The 15220-nt window shown below is 40.2% G+C and overlaps 1 protein-coding gene across 7 annotated transcripts in view; it reads right to left on the bottom strand.

The window, feature by feature from the left end:
- The window catches only part of PPP2R3A (protein phosphatase 2 regulatory subunit B''alpha), a 239225-nt gene that overhangs the window by 76859 nt on the left and 147146 nt on the right, over nt 1–15220 (bottom strand). For all 7 annotated transcript variants that reach the window (XM_066244971.1, XM_066244967.1, XM_066244966.1 and 4 more), the window contains 2 exons: nt 12682–12730; nt 12140–12229 (listed from right to left, as the gene is read on the bottom strand). In XM_066244971.1, the coding sequence (XP_066101068.1) occupies nt 12140–12229; nt 12682–12730 (139 nt within the window). The remainder of the gene's footprint in view (nt 1–12139; nt 12230–12681; nt 12731–15220) is intronic.

The following is a 15220-nucleotide window of genomic DNA, read 5'->3' as shown; positions in this document are numbered from 1 at the left end:
ACATACATCAGACTGAAACATATCTCTAGTCTTTCTGTAAAAGAGGCCTATTTGCTTGTGCTGGAGCTTCAATCTGAGTGGCAGGCTTCAGGTGTGGAATATAGCCAGGGGCATATGGAGGTGCTTTCAGAGAACATAGGCTGGTGGATGCCATCTTTGCACTTTCCCTCTGCCTTACTCCAGATTGTTGGTATCCCCTAGAAAGAAGTGTATACACTAGTCTAGCACCTGGATGTTCATGACTGCTGCTCAGGGGACACCTCCAAGTCACCTAGATGTGGTAGCCAACAGGGCTTGTGCTTGCATCTACAAAACTGTATATATTTGCATAATTTAAAAGCTGCTGCCTGAGGGCCTGCCTTTAATCAGCCTGAATCTAGGTGCTGAAATGGTCCCTGTTGTGCCACTGGCAGGCCTTGGCACACCCTCAATGACTGGGAGCCATTAAAAATAAAAAAGGCTGCCTGGGCAATCACATAGGCTTCCGAGACAAAAAAAGAACTAGGGCAGGACTGAACAATAAGGTCCATCTCCTACCAAGGCCACTATATCAAGAGTGGAGAGGTGGCTAGTTTATCTAATTTGCAAAAACCAACAGAGTCAAATAAAATGAAGAAACAAACAATTATGTTCCAAATTAAAGAATAAGTTAAACTTCAGAGATATTCCTTAATGAATAGGAAATAAGTGATTTACCTGATAGAGTTCAAAATAATGGTCATAAAGAGATTTTCCATCTCTTCAATGAAAAAGAGATGGAAAATATAGAAAGTAGCACAAAGAAGTCACAGAGCTGAAGAGTATTATAATTTAACAACAACAACAAAAACCACAAAAGGGGTTCAATAACAGACTAGATAAAGCAGAAGGATGAGTCAACTTGAAGACAGGTCAGTGGAACTAACCTAATTACAGCATCAAAGAGAAAAATGAATTAAAAAAAAGTGAAGATAGCATAAGGAACTTATGGCACAATATTAATTAGATAAACACTCATGTTAACAGGGCTCCAGAAGAGCAGAAAGAGAGAAAGGGGCAGAAAACTTATTTAAAGAACGAATGGCTGAAAACCTCCCTAACATGGAGAAAGAAATAGACATCTAGACCAGTAAGAGGAATTTAAAATACCCACACCATGACGCATTGTCATTAAAGTGCACAGAGTTAAAGATAAGGAGAGAACCGTAAGAGCAGCGAGAGAAAAACAACATTATATGTTCAAAAGAACCCCTCAAATACTAGCAGCAGACCTTTCAGCAGAAACTTTGTAGGTCAGAGAGCAGCACCACATACTCAAAGTGCTGCAAGAAAATAATTCCAACTAAGAGTATTCTATCTGGTAAAGCTGTCAATCAGAATTTCCAGACAAAACTAAAGGAGTTCATCACCACTGAACTGGCCTTATAAAAAATGACAAAGGAGTTTTCTTTAAGGTGACAAGAAAGGGTGCTAATTAGTAACAAGAAAACAAAAAAAGTATAAATCTCACTGGTAAAGGTAAATATATGGTAAAGGTGGTAGATTACTCACTTATAAAGCTAGTATGAAAGTTAAAAGACAAAATTAGGGCAAAGGGATGGGGGTAAATGAGCCCAGAAAGAGACTTGCTTGGGGTGGAGGGTGAGCGATGCAGTGTGCAGATGGTGTTATACTGAGCTGTCCACATGAAACCTGTATGGTTTTCCGAACCAACATTAACCCAATTAATTCAATTAACTAAAATAAAGTAAATATAACTAAAAAGTTAGTTAAGGAATATAATAAAAAGATGTAAAATGTGACATGAAAACATAAAAAGTAGAAAGGGGAGAGTAAAAATTTAGAGCATTAGAATGTGTTCAAGCCTAAGTTCTTACCAACTAAAACAGACTGTTTTTGATATAAGCTGTTATATGTAAGCCTAAGGGTAACCACAAAACAATAACCTATGGTACACAAAAAATAAAGAGAAAGAAATCTAAGCATACCACTAAAGAAAGTCATCAAACAATAACAGAAGATAAAGGGATACTTACAAACTCATTTTACAAGGTCAGCATTACCTTGGTAACAAAACCAGGAAAGGATGCCACAAGAAAAGAAAATTACAGGCCACTATTCCCGAAGAATGTAGATGTTAAAATCCTTAACAAAATATTATCAACTGAATTTAACAGTATATTAAAAGAATCATACTATGGTCATGTGGGATTTATTACAGGAATGCAAGGATGGTTCAACATCTTCAAATCAATGTGATATACCACATAAAAAAAAATGAAGGTTAAATATGGTCATCTCAAAAGATTTAAAAAAATCATTTGACAAATTAAATATCCATTTATGATAAAAACTCTTAACAATGTGGGTACAGATGGAATGGTCCTCCATAATAGAGGCCAAATATAAGAAACCCAGAGCTAGCATCATACTCAATGGTGAAAAGCTGAAAACTTTCCTCTAAGATTAGGAACAAGAAAAGGATACTCACTCTCAACATTTTAATTCTGCACAGTACTCAAAGTCCTAGTGAGAGTAATTAGGGAAGAAGAAGCAATAAAAGGTATCAAATTGGAAAGGAAGAAGTAAAACTGTTACTATTTGCAGATAAAAATCCTAAAGTTTCCACCAAAAACACTGTTAGAATAAATGAAATCAGTAAAATTGCAGACTTCAAAATCACTTACAAAAATCTGTTGCATTTTTATAATAACAAATTATTAGAGCAATTAACAACCCCACTTATAACTGCATCAAAAATATCTAGGAATAAATTTAGCAAAGGAGGTGAAATATCTGTACACTTAAAACTATAGGACAGTTATGAAAGAAAAAGAAGATACACATAAATGGAAAGATATTCCATGCTCACAAATTGTTGGAAAATGTTCAGGCTACCCAGAGCAATCTATAGATTCAACACAATCCCTGTCAAAATTCCACTGGCATTTTCCAAAAAAATAGAGCCAACAGTGCTGCCCTGGCCAGATAGCTCAGTTGATTAGAGCATCACCCTGATATGTAAAGGTTGCTGGTTCGATCTCTAGTCAGGGCACATATAGCACATACAGAAACAGATTGACGTTTCTGTCTCTCTCTAAAATGAATTTTAAAAAGTTTTTTTTTTAAAAAGGAACAGTGCTAAAATTTGTATGAATCACAAAAAAAAAATGTGACTAGGCAAAGCAATCTTAAGCAACAAGAACAAAGCTGGAGGCATCACACTACCTGATTTCAAAACATACTACAAAGCTTAGTATTCAAAACAGCATAGTATTAACATAAAAACAGAAACACAGAGCAATGGAACAGAATAAAGAGCCCAGAAATAATCCCACACATATACAGTCAACTGACTTACAACAAAGGAGTTAAGAATACACAAAGGGGAAAAGGACAATTTCTTCAATAAATGGCATTGGGAAAAGTACAGCCAACATCACATGCAAAAGAATGAAACTTGACCACTATCTTACTCCATACATAAAAACTAACTCAAAATGAATTAAAGACTTGAATGTAAGACCTGAAACCTTATAACATCCAGAAGAAAACAGTTGATAAGCTCCATGACATAGGTGTTGGTTGTACACATATACTATGGAATACTACTCAGCCATAAGAAATGATGACATCAGATCATTTACAATAACATGGATGGACCTTGATAACATTATACAGAGTGAAATAAGTAAATCAGAAAAAACTAAGAACTATATGAATCCATACATAGATGGGACATAAAAATGAGACTCAGAGACATGAAAAAGAATGTGATGGCAATGGTGGTGGTGGGGGGGAGGGGGGGTGAGGAAGGAGAGGGGGGGTGGAGGAGGGAAGGGGCACAAAGAAAACCAGATAGAAGGTGACAGAAGACAATTTGACTTTGGGGGAGGGGTATACAGCACAATCAAATGTCAAAATAATCTGGAGATGTTTTCTCTCAACATATGTACCCTGATTTATCAATGTCACTGCATTAAATTTAATTAAAAAAAATCTGACACCAAAAGCAAAGGCAACAAAAAGCAAATACTGAATTGATCATATAATTTTTATCCTTCATTCTGTTAATCTGGTATATAACATTTATTAATTTGTATATACTGCACCATACTTGCATCCTAGGGATAAACTCCACCTGATCGTGGTGTATGATCATTTTAAAGTTCTGTTGGATTCAGTTTGCTAGCATTTTGTTGAGGTTTTCTGCATCTATGTTCATCAAGAATTTTGGCTTGTAATTTTCTTTTCTTGTAGTGTCCTTGTCTGGCTTTGGTATAAAGGTAATGCTGGCTTCATAAAATGAGTCTGATAGTGTTCTTGCCTTTATAAGTTTGGGGGAAAAGTTTGAGGACTGTTCTTAATTATTCTTTAACCGATAAAATTGTACTGGGAAGTCATCAGATCTCGGGCTTTTCTTTTTGGGAGGTTTTTGATTACTGATTTTATTACCTTACTCATTACTGGTCTGTTCAGATTTTCTATTTTTTTGTGCTTCAGTCTTGGTAGGTTGTATGTTTCTAAGAATTAACCCATCCTTCTAGGTTATCCAATTTGCTGACATATAAATGTTCACAGAAGTCTCTTGTGATCCTTTGTATTTCTGTGCTCTCACTTCATTCTCCTTCCCCCATGGGGAGGGTGTCTCTGTCCATGTTGAGCTGCCTGGGCTTAGAGGATGGGATAACATGGGTAATGTGAGATTTTTTCTTTCTACCCTCTTCAATGCATCTTTTCTTATTGCTCTACTCTACGCAGATGCTGCAGCATCTCATCTGGAATCCTTATATTTTGTGAAAGTATTTTTGTGCATGGATATTTACTCAAATTGATGATTCTGCAAGGGTATGAGCAATAGAAGCATATATCAACCATCTTGCTGATATCAGTCTCTATGGCTAAATTTAAAAATTATATGTATGGCCTAAGTGATATTTTAATTTCCTGTTATGTTGGACCTTCTGAACTGGTCTAATTTTCATATCTTGCCTGTATTTTCTATTGTTTTTTTCTTCTTCTAAACATTGTTTTTCATTTCTGCTATCATAATTTGATTTTCCAGAGTTCTTTTTTGGTTCCCTAAATGTTCCTTTTATAAATGTATCATTCTGTTTATGTTCTGTGAATGCAATTTCTCTTATTTCTCTGAGGATATCAATTAACAATGTCTTCATCGTTGTTGTTGCTGAAGGTATTTTTCTTCCTGAAATTCTGCTTCATCTAAGTTACTTTTCCCCTCTTCCACTTGTTTGGTTTCTATCATTTATGTAAGAAGCTTTACTCAGACATTTAGTGGTCCTTTGTTGTCTGCTCATATTGAAAAGCAAATGCTAAAAATATGGGCACAGGTTTGTAGACTCTGAGCTTTACAGTACAGTGATCTGACCCACAGGTTTGTAGACTCTGAGCTTTACTATACAATGATCTGGCTGGGTTGCTTCCTTGGGAAAGACCTGATGTCATATCTTCAGGTTTTTATTCTTGGGCTGCTCAGATTTTGCAGAAAAATGTCTTTTAGTCTTCTGCCTGGAGATTGAGGAGAGGTTGCTAAAATTCTGTAAACTGATGAGGAATGAAGACGTGTCAAGTCAGCATTCAGTATGTATATATTCACTAGAAAGCCCAGCGGTCATACGAAATGACTGCTGTTCTAGATATTATAAATTGTAATTAAAATGATTTGTGCAAAGGTGTCTGCTAATTCAAACTGAATTACCCAGGGCAGGCGGCGAGGACGCCCCTTTGCTTAGTGCCCCACGGGGTTTCCCCCTTCTACTTGCTTAATTGCTTAAAGTAGAGTGCAATGAAGGAAACCACTGGTGGTACATTTCTTAAGAGCCACCGCTAGCTCAATAAATAAAGGTGATTTAAATAATAATGATGATTAGTCAATAATTTATTCAAGAGTGGTGGATAATTCTCAATTAGTGGAACTACAATGTTTCTGTACTTGCAACATTGAGAAAATCCTTTCTTGCCACGGTCAAATCGATTAGTTTCTAACTTGAAGTTTAAGGACTGACAGTGTTTATATTTAATATTCATGTCACCAGAGGAATGCTCAAAAATTAAAGTTTCTCCATTTGAAACTGTTTTAATCCTTTTTGCGTTTCGGTCAGCATTACTCTGTCGTTTTTTTGCATTTCTCTCCTGCCTTTGTTCAAGGGACTCATTTTGTCGAGACAGGCTTTTTTGTCTTGCATCTGAGGCAAGCCTTGTTTCTCTATGCTCACCAGTCTCATTTTGCCGAGAAAGACGCATTTGCTCTGCGACTGAAGCAAGCCTTGTCTTTCTCTGCTCAGTGGTTTCTTTTTGTTGAGAAAGCCGTTTTTGTGCAGCTTTAGCTCCTTTTCTCTCCTCTTCAGTGCTGTATTTTCTAGGAGGCATTCTTAAAAGAAATTACGTTAAGACGTAGTTTTTATGTAAAACAGATGATTGCCAATGCAAACAAATGTTCACCTTCCGCCTGACCCGTTCAATTTGCGTTCAGCTGTGACAACTTCACCCCATTGGCTAGTACAGTTACGCAAGCAACCAATAAGCTATCGGCGACAAACAGACACTTAAGCCTCATATAATAAAGATTTCATGGGTTTTCAATATGGTACCTATACCTTCAATTGTACCTAGTGCTCCCCAGACCAGAAGCCCTGTATTTTACACCTTCCAAGAAGTGACGCATCTCTCTTCTGCCTGGTAGAGGAGATGTTCTAGAGGTCAACTGTTTCTTTAAACAAACTTTCTATAAACTCTCCTGACTTTTGGCTTTATCTTTACCATGCCCCACTTCCAACGTTCTCGGTACTCCATGAGTCCTGAATGTTTGTAGGTTTTTGCTGGGTATATTCAGTTGCTTTTTGGTCTTTATCTCTGGTGGCTTAGGATTCAAATAGTCTGCTAAGTTTATTATGTTCCAGTTTGCAAATCTTTATTGCTATTATTTCTTTTCCTTTGTCTTTTGTTATTATGGATATATTCCTTGAACAAAAATCTCTTTAATGTCATTTTAGTGGAATTTCAAGAGAGGCCAAATGTGCTACATGTGCTTAAGTTGCTATCTTCACCAGAAGCTTACTCACACTCCATTATGGCTACCTTATCATTAGCTCTGTCACTTAGGGGAGCAAGGATAGCCATGTCATCAATTAATCACAGAATATAAAGCCAGTAGTATTAATTGGTAACAAGGAACAATCTTTTTATATAAAGAGCTACTGATTTATGACAAGTTAAAACTTCCCAAGAGGAGGTTCTTAGAGACTTTTGATTAAATTCCCATTTGTAGGCCTTAAAACATTAAGAGCTTCAATACATTTAGTGGTTTTAAAAAATCCCTTTGAGGAGAGAAAGGTGAAAATAACTAAGTGGTGACTATTAATTGTTTTCAAGTAAGTCACACTAAGATGTGTGTACCTTTATCCAGCAAGATAAACTTCACATTATTGGAACAAACTTAACATTTAACACTTGCAAAGCTCTTTTGAGAAATCTATTTTAAAATTGTATCAGTTTAATGTTTAATATTACCATCAAAGAATAGAGGAGATAGGCCCTGGCCGGTTGGCTTAGTGGTAGTGTCGGCCTAGTGTGCAGGAGTCTCGGGTTCGATTCCTGGCCAGGGCATACAGGAGAAGCGCCCATCTGCTTCTCCACACCTCCCCCTCTCCTTCCTCTCTGTCTCTCTCTTCCCCTCCTGCAGCCAAGGCTCCATTGGAGCAAAGTTGGCCCGGGTGCAGAGGATGGCTCCATGGCCTCTGCCTCAGGTGCTAGAATGGCTCTGGTCGCGACAGAGCAACACCCCAGATGGGCAGCGCATCGCCCCTGGTGGGCATTCTGAGTGGATCCCGGTCGGGTGCATGCGGGAGTCTGTCTGACTGCCTTCCCATTTCCAACTTCAGAAAAATACAAAACAAACAAACAAACAAAAGAATAGAGGAAATATTATTAGATCCAACAAATACAAGGTAATCGAGTTTGGCTGTGGTGAGGTCCAGAAATATCACATCTGCTCTGAGAGTTTTAGAACAGTCAGAATACTACCTACTCTGAAAACATTTCCTGATTATGAGAAAAATCTTGGGGAGAGAGAGCCCATGAGCAGAGGGTTACAATTAATGTGGTAATATGTGGTTGTTATGCCACTGTCATTTTTTCCAGTAAAGGTATTTTGAGTAGTACAAAAAGGGTAATAGCCTATCCTTTGGTTTCTAAGGTGTCTTGGTGCCTTGAAATTCTTTATTACTTATCTTAAGATAATAAAAATGAGGATAATAGGAACAAAGTAACTCTTGATTTTGACAAGTACCTAATAGGACTGAAGTGAAAGACAACTTATTTTACTGAGAAACCTAAAACTGTTTAAGTCAGCTCATTTTTCAATTAAGAACTAAAATACAAGAATCTATAAAATAAATAAAACTAAAGCACACACTTCAGCTCTTTGTAACAGCCCTCAAGAGAAAAAGAAAGCTGGAATGCAAGACACACATTATTGGAAAGAACAGATCCTCTCTAAAGTGTTTTCAGTGCAGATATTTTTTTCTTACCAAAGGTAACATTTTCTCAGAGTCTAGATGTAATGACTATTCATCACAGGAAAATTGGAAAACAAAAAAATACAAAAGGAATAACTACCCAGCAAGAACTACTGTTCAATTTTTGCTCTGTCACTAAGTTTTGGTTTGAAAGTGTAATTATATTCATGACAAACTGGTAGACATAACTTTTGCCCTTGTCCTCCGGCTGAATAAAGTTAAGTTCTGTACTGAAGATTTCTCACCCCTGAAAAAATTACTATAAACTACTGAAGAAGAAAGTTATGGGAAATTCCATCATTGCCTAGGAAGTAACCAAATGTATATTCCCTTGCACCTACTATCTTCAAAGGCACTGGCTTAGTGCCCTCAGACATAAAGGTGCACCAAATAGCTGATGGAGAGAACTTGGAAGACCAATGTAGAAGCGCAACTTGATAAAAAGCCAGGCCAAACGGGTGGTTATGTGACATACCAACAGAGGGTTGCAAGAGCCTGTCCACAAAAAATAATCTATCCAAAGACACTTTACATATCTAACCCTGGCAGGATCTGCCAGAGGAGAGACTCAAGATCCTAATTTTGTAAGCAATGCAATACGTCCCTGAATAACTTCATTTCATTTTTTTTTATTATGCCGATGAGATGCAGGAGGAACTTAACTCTCGTTTACATCAATTAACATATGGTGAAACTGGTTTCATTACATGTCGCTTTGCTTCAAGTCACAGAACCTACTGACAACATTAAGTGAGGACTTGCTATATATATATATATTTTTTTTTTTTGCATTTTCTGAAGCTGGAAACAGGGAGAGATAGACAGACTCCCGCATGCGCCCGACCGGGATCCACCCAGCACGCCCACCAGGGGCGACACTCTGCCCACCAGGGGGCGATGCTCTGCCCATCCTGGGCGTCGCCATGTTGCGACCAGAGCCACTCTAGCGCCCGAGGCAGAGGCCACAGAGCCATCCCCAGCGCCCGGGCCATCTTTGCTCCAATGGAGCCTTGGCTGCAGGAGGGGAAGAGAGAGACAGAGAGGAAGGCGCGGCGGAGGGGTGGAGAAGCAAATGGGTGCTTCTCCTGTGTGCCCTGGCCGGGAATCGAACCCGGGTCCTCTGCACGCTAGGCCGACGCTCTACCGCTGAGCCAACCGGCCAGGGCAGGACTTGCTATATTTTATACAGCATTCACATGTGAGTGTAATATTTCTTTCATGAAGCTCGTTTTTTCTACCCACATCTTTCATAGGTCACAAACCTGATTTCTGCAAAGTGCTGCCTATTATATTTTGTTAAATAAGAGTTTGATTTTGATGTATAGCTATTTTCTTAAGAGTGAAGTTGAACGGTCTTCTGCTCATATTCTGCATAGGGAAAGCAATCTGAAGCTCTGAGGATGAGTATGCTGTGTGGCTAGTAAGTGTCAGCAGGTGCCAAGGGGTCAAATACCAACAAGTAAAAATCAGGAGTTACTTTCTTCTATGGTTGACCTAATTTTGAGTCTCTTAAGCAATAAGGAATTTCAGAACACCAAAAGAATTCTCTTTTAGGGATTCCAAAGCCTAGTTGGTAAGACGACGACAAGCAAACACGCTGTCCTGGAGGATGAGCCATTACTGTGGTCAAGAGCCCAGGATTTGGAGTCAAACAGACCTGGATCTGAATCCAAGCGATGTCACATATTAGGTGTGTAGTCTCTCGGAGTTTCTGTGTCCTCAACTATAAAAGAGGACAACTGATGCCTAAATTCACAGTGGTATGAGGATTAAATAAACCACTGCGTATGAAATACTTGTTACCTGGCAAAGAATAAAGCCTCAACAATACATTAACTATTAGGGAGGACAACGGGGCACAAAGAAAGCATTTGACTCAAAAAACCTCTTTTGGCAAAATTTTGTAGTACAGATCCAGTTATGGATCTCAAGGTATAAAAACTTGATCTGAAGGGCCCTGTTTTTGGAAATGAGGACCTAAGTGTTTGGGCTGAAACCCCCACTAAGAAAATCTAGAGGAAAAATTCTGTTTGAAGGCACTCAGCTATTAACAGGGCAGTGAAAAATGATGGCATCCAGATTGAGAAGCAAACCCAGAGAGGAGGAGCCTCGCGTTTGGGATCAGCTTTCCCTTGGGATCATCTACTGATTCTGGAAGAGGGGCCTGAGAAGTTGAACTTTGACCTGCTAGTATTTTGTAAATAATTTTTGGGTCTATCATCAGGAGAGATGTTAGTGTGCAGATTTATTTTCTTGTATGTGTTTGTCTGGCTTTGATATCAAGGTGATGCTGGCTTCATCCACAATTAGCTCTTCTTTCCTCACCAATTAACTACTGAAACATAAAGATCATATAACAAGAGAAATCCACAGTATTTATTCCCACATTATAAATGCTTGCTAGTCCTACTTATCCCTTGGGATAGCTCACATGTCACTTCACCTGTACTTCTGGAGAGAACAGCACTTTCTTGATGTACTGCGAGACTGGATTCAGTCTGGGAGGCAGAGGCTAAGTCTGATCCATCTTGGTACCCCGAGGTTCAGCTTGCATTCATGAGGTATGCATCATGACTTTTCAAGCTTTTGTTCATGTTTTTCTTTTTTTTTTGTATTTTTCTGAAGTTAGAAGTGGGGAGGCAGTTAGACAGACTCCCACATGTGCTCAACCAGGATCCAACCGCATGCCCACCAGGGGGTGATGTTCTGCCTATCTGGGGTGTTGCTCCATTGCGGCCAGAGCAACTCTAGCACCTGAGAAGTAGACCATAGAGCCATCCTCAGCACCTGGGCCAACTATGCTCCAGTGGAGCCTTGGCTGCAGGAGGGAAAGAGAGAGACAGAGAGGAAGGAGAGGGGGAGGGGTGGAGAAGCAGATGGGTGCTTCTCCTATGTGCCCTGATCGGGAATCGAACCCAGAACTTCCACATGCTGGGCTGATGCTCTACCACTGAGCCAACTGGCCAGGGCCTGTTCATGCTTTTTTTTTTTTTTTTTTTCATTTTTCTGAAGCTGGAAACAGGGAGAGACAGTCAGACAGACTCCCGCATGTGCCCGACTGGGATCCACCTGGCACGCCCACCAGGGGGCGACGCTCTGCCCACCAGGGGGCGATGCTCTGCCCATCCTGGGCGTCGCCATGTTGCGACCAGAGCCACTCTGGCACCTGAGGCAGAGGCCACAGAGCCATCCCCAGCGCCCGGGCCATCTTTGCTCCAATGGAGCCTTGGCTGCAGGAGGGGAAGAGAGAGACAGAGAGGAAAGCGCGGCGGAGGGGTGGAGAAGCAAATGGGCGCTTCTCCTGTGTGCCTTGGCCGGGAATCGAACCCGGGTCCTCCGCATGCTAGGCCGACGCTCTACCGCTGAGCCAACCGGCCAGGGCCTGTTCATGCTTTTTTAAAAAAATTATTTTTATTTATTTATTCACTTTAGAGATGAGAGAGAGAGAGAGAAGAGGGGGAGGAGCAGGAAACATCAGCTCCCATATGTGCCTTGATCAGGCAAGCCCGGGGTTTGAACCAGTGACCTCAGGGTTCCAGGTCGATGCTTGATCCACTGTGCCACCACCAGTTAGGCCTGTTCATGTTTTTAACATCTTGGCAAAGGAAACTTAGAAGTCGTACCTGGTGGGGTTCCGTTTGTCTTCCTCAGATATCAAAAACCAAACAAAATCTGCATAGCTCATTCTTCCCTCTTTCTGTACTGTTTTTCCCCTGGGAAAGAAAAATAAAACAACATGGTATTAAAGTTTCCTGAGAAATTACTCAGATAAATTTAGCAAGATGACAGACAAAGACATAAAGTATTATCTTCCTTTGGACATTAATTAAAGAAAAAAATTAGAATGCTGGAACCTCAAAAGGGCAACCCCTTCCATAGCCTATCATATTTTCAAAGGTTGAGAAGGTGAAACCAGAAGGCATTTGCAGAAATGAAGAAAAAAAATCTGGTTTGTAATTTAAATGCAAATAATGACCAGGATCAAATACTGCTACCTGTATTTAGATAAATAATTCATACATCAAAGAATGACTACTATCTTGTATGAAGCCATGACTACATATATTATAGGGTATTATCTGACCTACAGCACTAGCAAATTGTGCAGAAAGCTTGTTACAGTTTTGCTTGTAGTTCATTTTAAAATTCGGGTGCTTTTTCTTACCTCGTTACTGCCCCAGAGAATATCCTTTCAATAATTCTGTTTGAAGAAGCTAAACATAAATAAGTACAAAGCTAGTTAGAAACATGCTCCGTAAAAGGAGTACTTTTGGCAAATTTATTTTCAGTTGTCATAAGCTAAAACATAATAATCTTCCATGGGAGAATATGAGTAGTTAAAATTTTACTTATGTATTATTTAGACTTTTTGAAAATAAGAATTTGAGGTGGCTCAATCAATCAATCAATCATTTAAAACAAGAACATGCAAATGGATGTGTCTGACAGCTGGGATGTAGTACTAATTATAGTTGAGCACCAAGTGAGTTCTGGACATCCTGACAACTAGGACCAAAATGCACATAGAGAAGTTGTGTTGATCTTGTTATCTAATAAGACAAGACAACTTTTCCTCTAAAACAAGACAAATTTTAGCATTCAATTCTAGGGGGTATTGATCATTAGCTCCTAATATAAGGGAAACTGAGTAAAACAATGCAGAATGCTTTCAAGTAGGATTTTACAAGATACCAACACACACCATAAACATACATTTCATCTATAAAAGTCCAGGATATAACATGCTATAACGTGTAAGTTTTAAAAATTCCATCAGTAAGTTTTATTCAAGGAGAGACAGATACATCAAGATAGTACGCTGCTTTGACGGCAGACCCTAGATTGTCTAGCACAGCGATTTTCAACCTTTTTCATCTCATGGCACACATCAACTAATTACTAAAATTCTGTGGCACACCAAAAAACATATTTGTTGCAATCTGACAAAAAATAGGTATAATTTTAATTCATTTATATCAGACAGCTATTGTTGTATTTGCTATTGTCATTTTTTTTAAATTTGACAATCTAAGGGAAAAGAGATCAGTGCTCTTGACTAAACAGGTAGTACATGTTTTATTTTATTTTATTTTATTTTTTTACAGAGACAGAGAGAGAGTCAGAGTGAGGGATAGACAGGAACGGAGAGATGAGAAGCATCAATCATTAGTTTTTCGTTGCGCATTGCGACACCTTAGTTGTTCATTGATTGCATTCTCATATACGCCTTGACCATGGGCCTTCAGCAGACCAAGTAACCCCTTGCTTGAGCCAGCGACCTTGGGTCCAAGCTGGTGAATTTTTGCTCAAACCAGATGAATCCATGCTCAAGTTGGTGACCTTGGGGTCTCAAACCTGGGTCTTCCGCATCCCAGTCTGACGCTCTATCCACTGCGCCACCGCCTGGTCAGGCAGTAGTGCATGTTTTTTTTTTTTTTTTTTTTCATTTTTCTGAAGCTGGAAACGGGGAGAGACAGTCAGACAGACTCCCGCATGCGCCCGACCGGGATCCACCCGGCACGCCCACCATGGGGCGACGCTCTGCCCACCAGGGGGCGATGCTCTGCCCATCCTGGGCGTCGCCATATCGCGACCAGAGCCACTCTAGCGCCTGAGGCAGAGGCCACAGAGCCATCCCCAGCGCCCGGGCCATCTTTTGCTCCAATGGAGCCTCGGCTGCGGGAGGGGAAGAGAGAGACAGAGAGGAAAGCGCGGCGGAGGGGTGGAGAAGCAAATGGGCGCTTCTCCTGTGTGCCCTGGCCAGGAATCGAACCCGGGTCCTCCGCACGCTAGGCCGACGCTCTACCGCTGAGCCAACCGGCCAGGGCGAGTAGTGCATGTTTTAAACAGTCTTGTAGCACACCGGTGTGCCTGCTGCTGCACACAGTTTGAAAATTGCTGATCTAGAGTAGTGTACATCATGTGGGTTCAAAATAACCAATATATTAGTTTTTTTTTTAAAAAAGGAGATGACAGCCCTGGCTGGATAGTTCAGTTGGTTAGAGCATTAGACTGAAGCATAGAGGCTGCCGGTTTGATCCCCAGTCGGGGCACATACAGGAACAGACTGATGTTTCTGTCTGTCTCTCTCCCTTCCTCTCTGGCTAAAATCAATCAATAAATTTAAAAAAATATTAAAGAAAAAAAAAAGATGACAGTGGATCTCAGACATAGGGATGGTGGGGACAGGAATCTGTTAACAAGTGCCCCAGACAATGGCATGCACACTAAACTTTCAGAACCAATGATAAGGTCATTAGAGAGTTAGCAGCTATCAGCATCTAGCTCTTCTGCATAAAGTTAGGTACAGTCAACCTATAGGTAAATTAGTTTGGATGAAGACTGTTGAGAGTAAGGGTGTCAGTAGAGCCATGTCTGGCCACATATCAAAGCTTATATAAAAAATCCTCTAGCCTGACCAGGCAGTGGTGCAGTGGACAGAGTGTCGGACTGGAATGCGGAGGACCCAGGTTCGAGACCCCAAGGTTGCCAGCTTGAGCGCGGGCTCATCTGGTTTGAGCAAGGCTCACCAGCTTGAGCCCAAGGTCACTGGCTTGACCAAGGGATCACTCGGTCTGCTGTAGCCCCCTGGTCAAGGCACATATGAGAAAGCAATCAATGAACAACTAAGGTGCCGCAATGAAGAATTGATGCTTCTCATCTCTCTCCCTTCCTGTCTATCTGTCCCTATCTGTCTCTCTCTC

Source organism: Saccopteryx bilineata, chromosome 10 (genome assembly GCF_036850765.1).
Source record: "Saccopteryx bilineata isolate mSacBil1 chromosome 10, mSacBil1_pri_phased_curated, whole genome shotgun sequence".
NCBI lineage: Eukaryota > Metazoa > Chordata > Mammalia > Chiroptera > Emballonuridae > Saccopteryx > Saccopteryx bilineata.
Note: the sequence above shows the minus strand (reverse complement) of the source record. Positions and strands in the feature narration are given on the sequence as shown.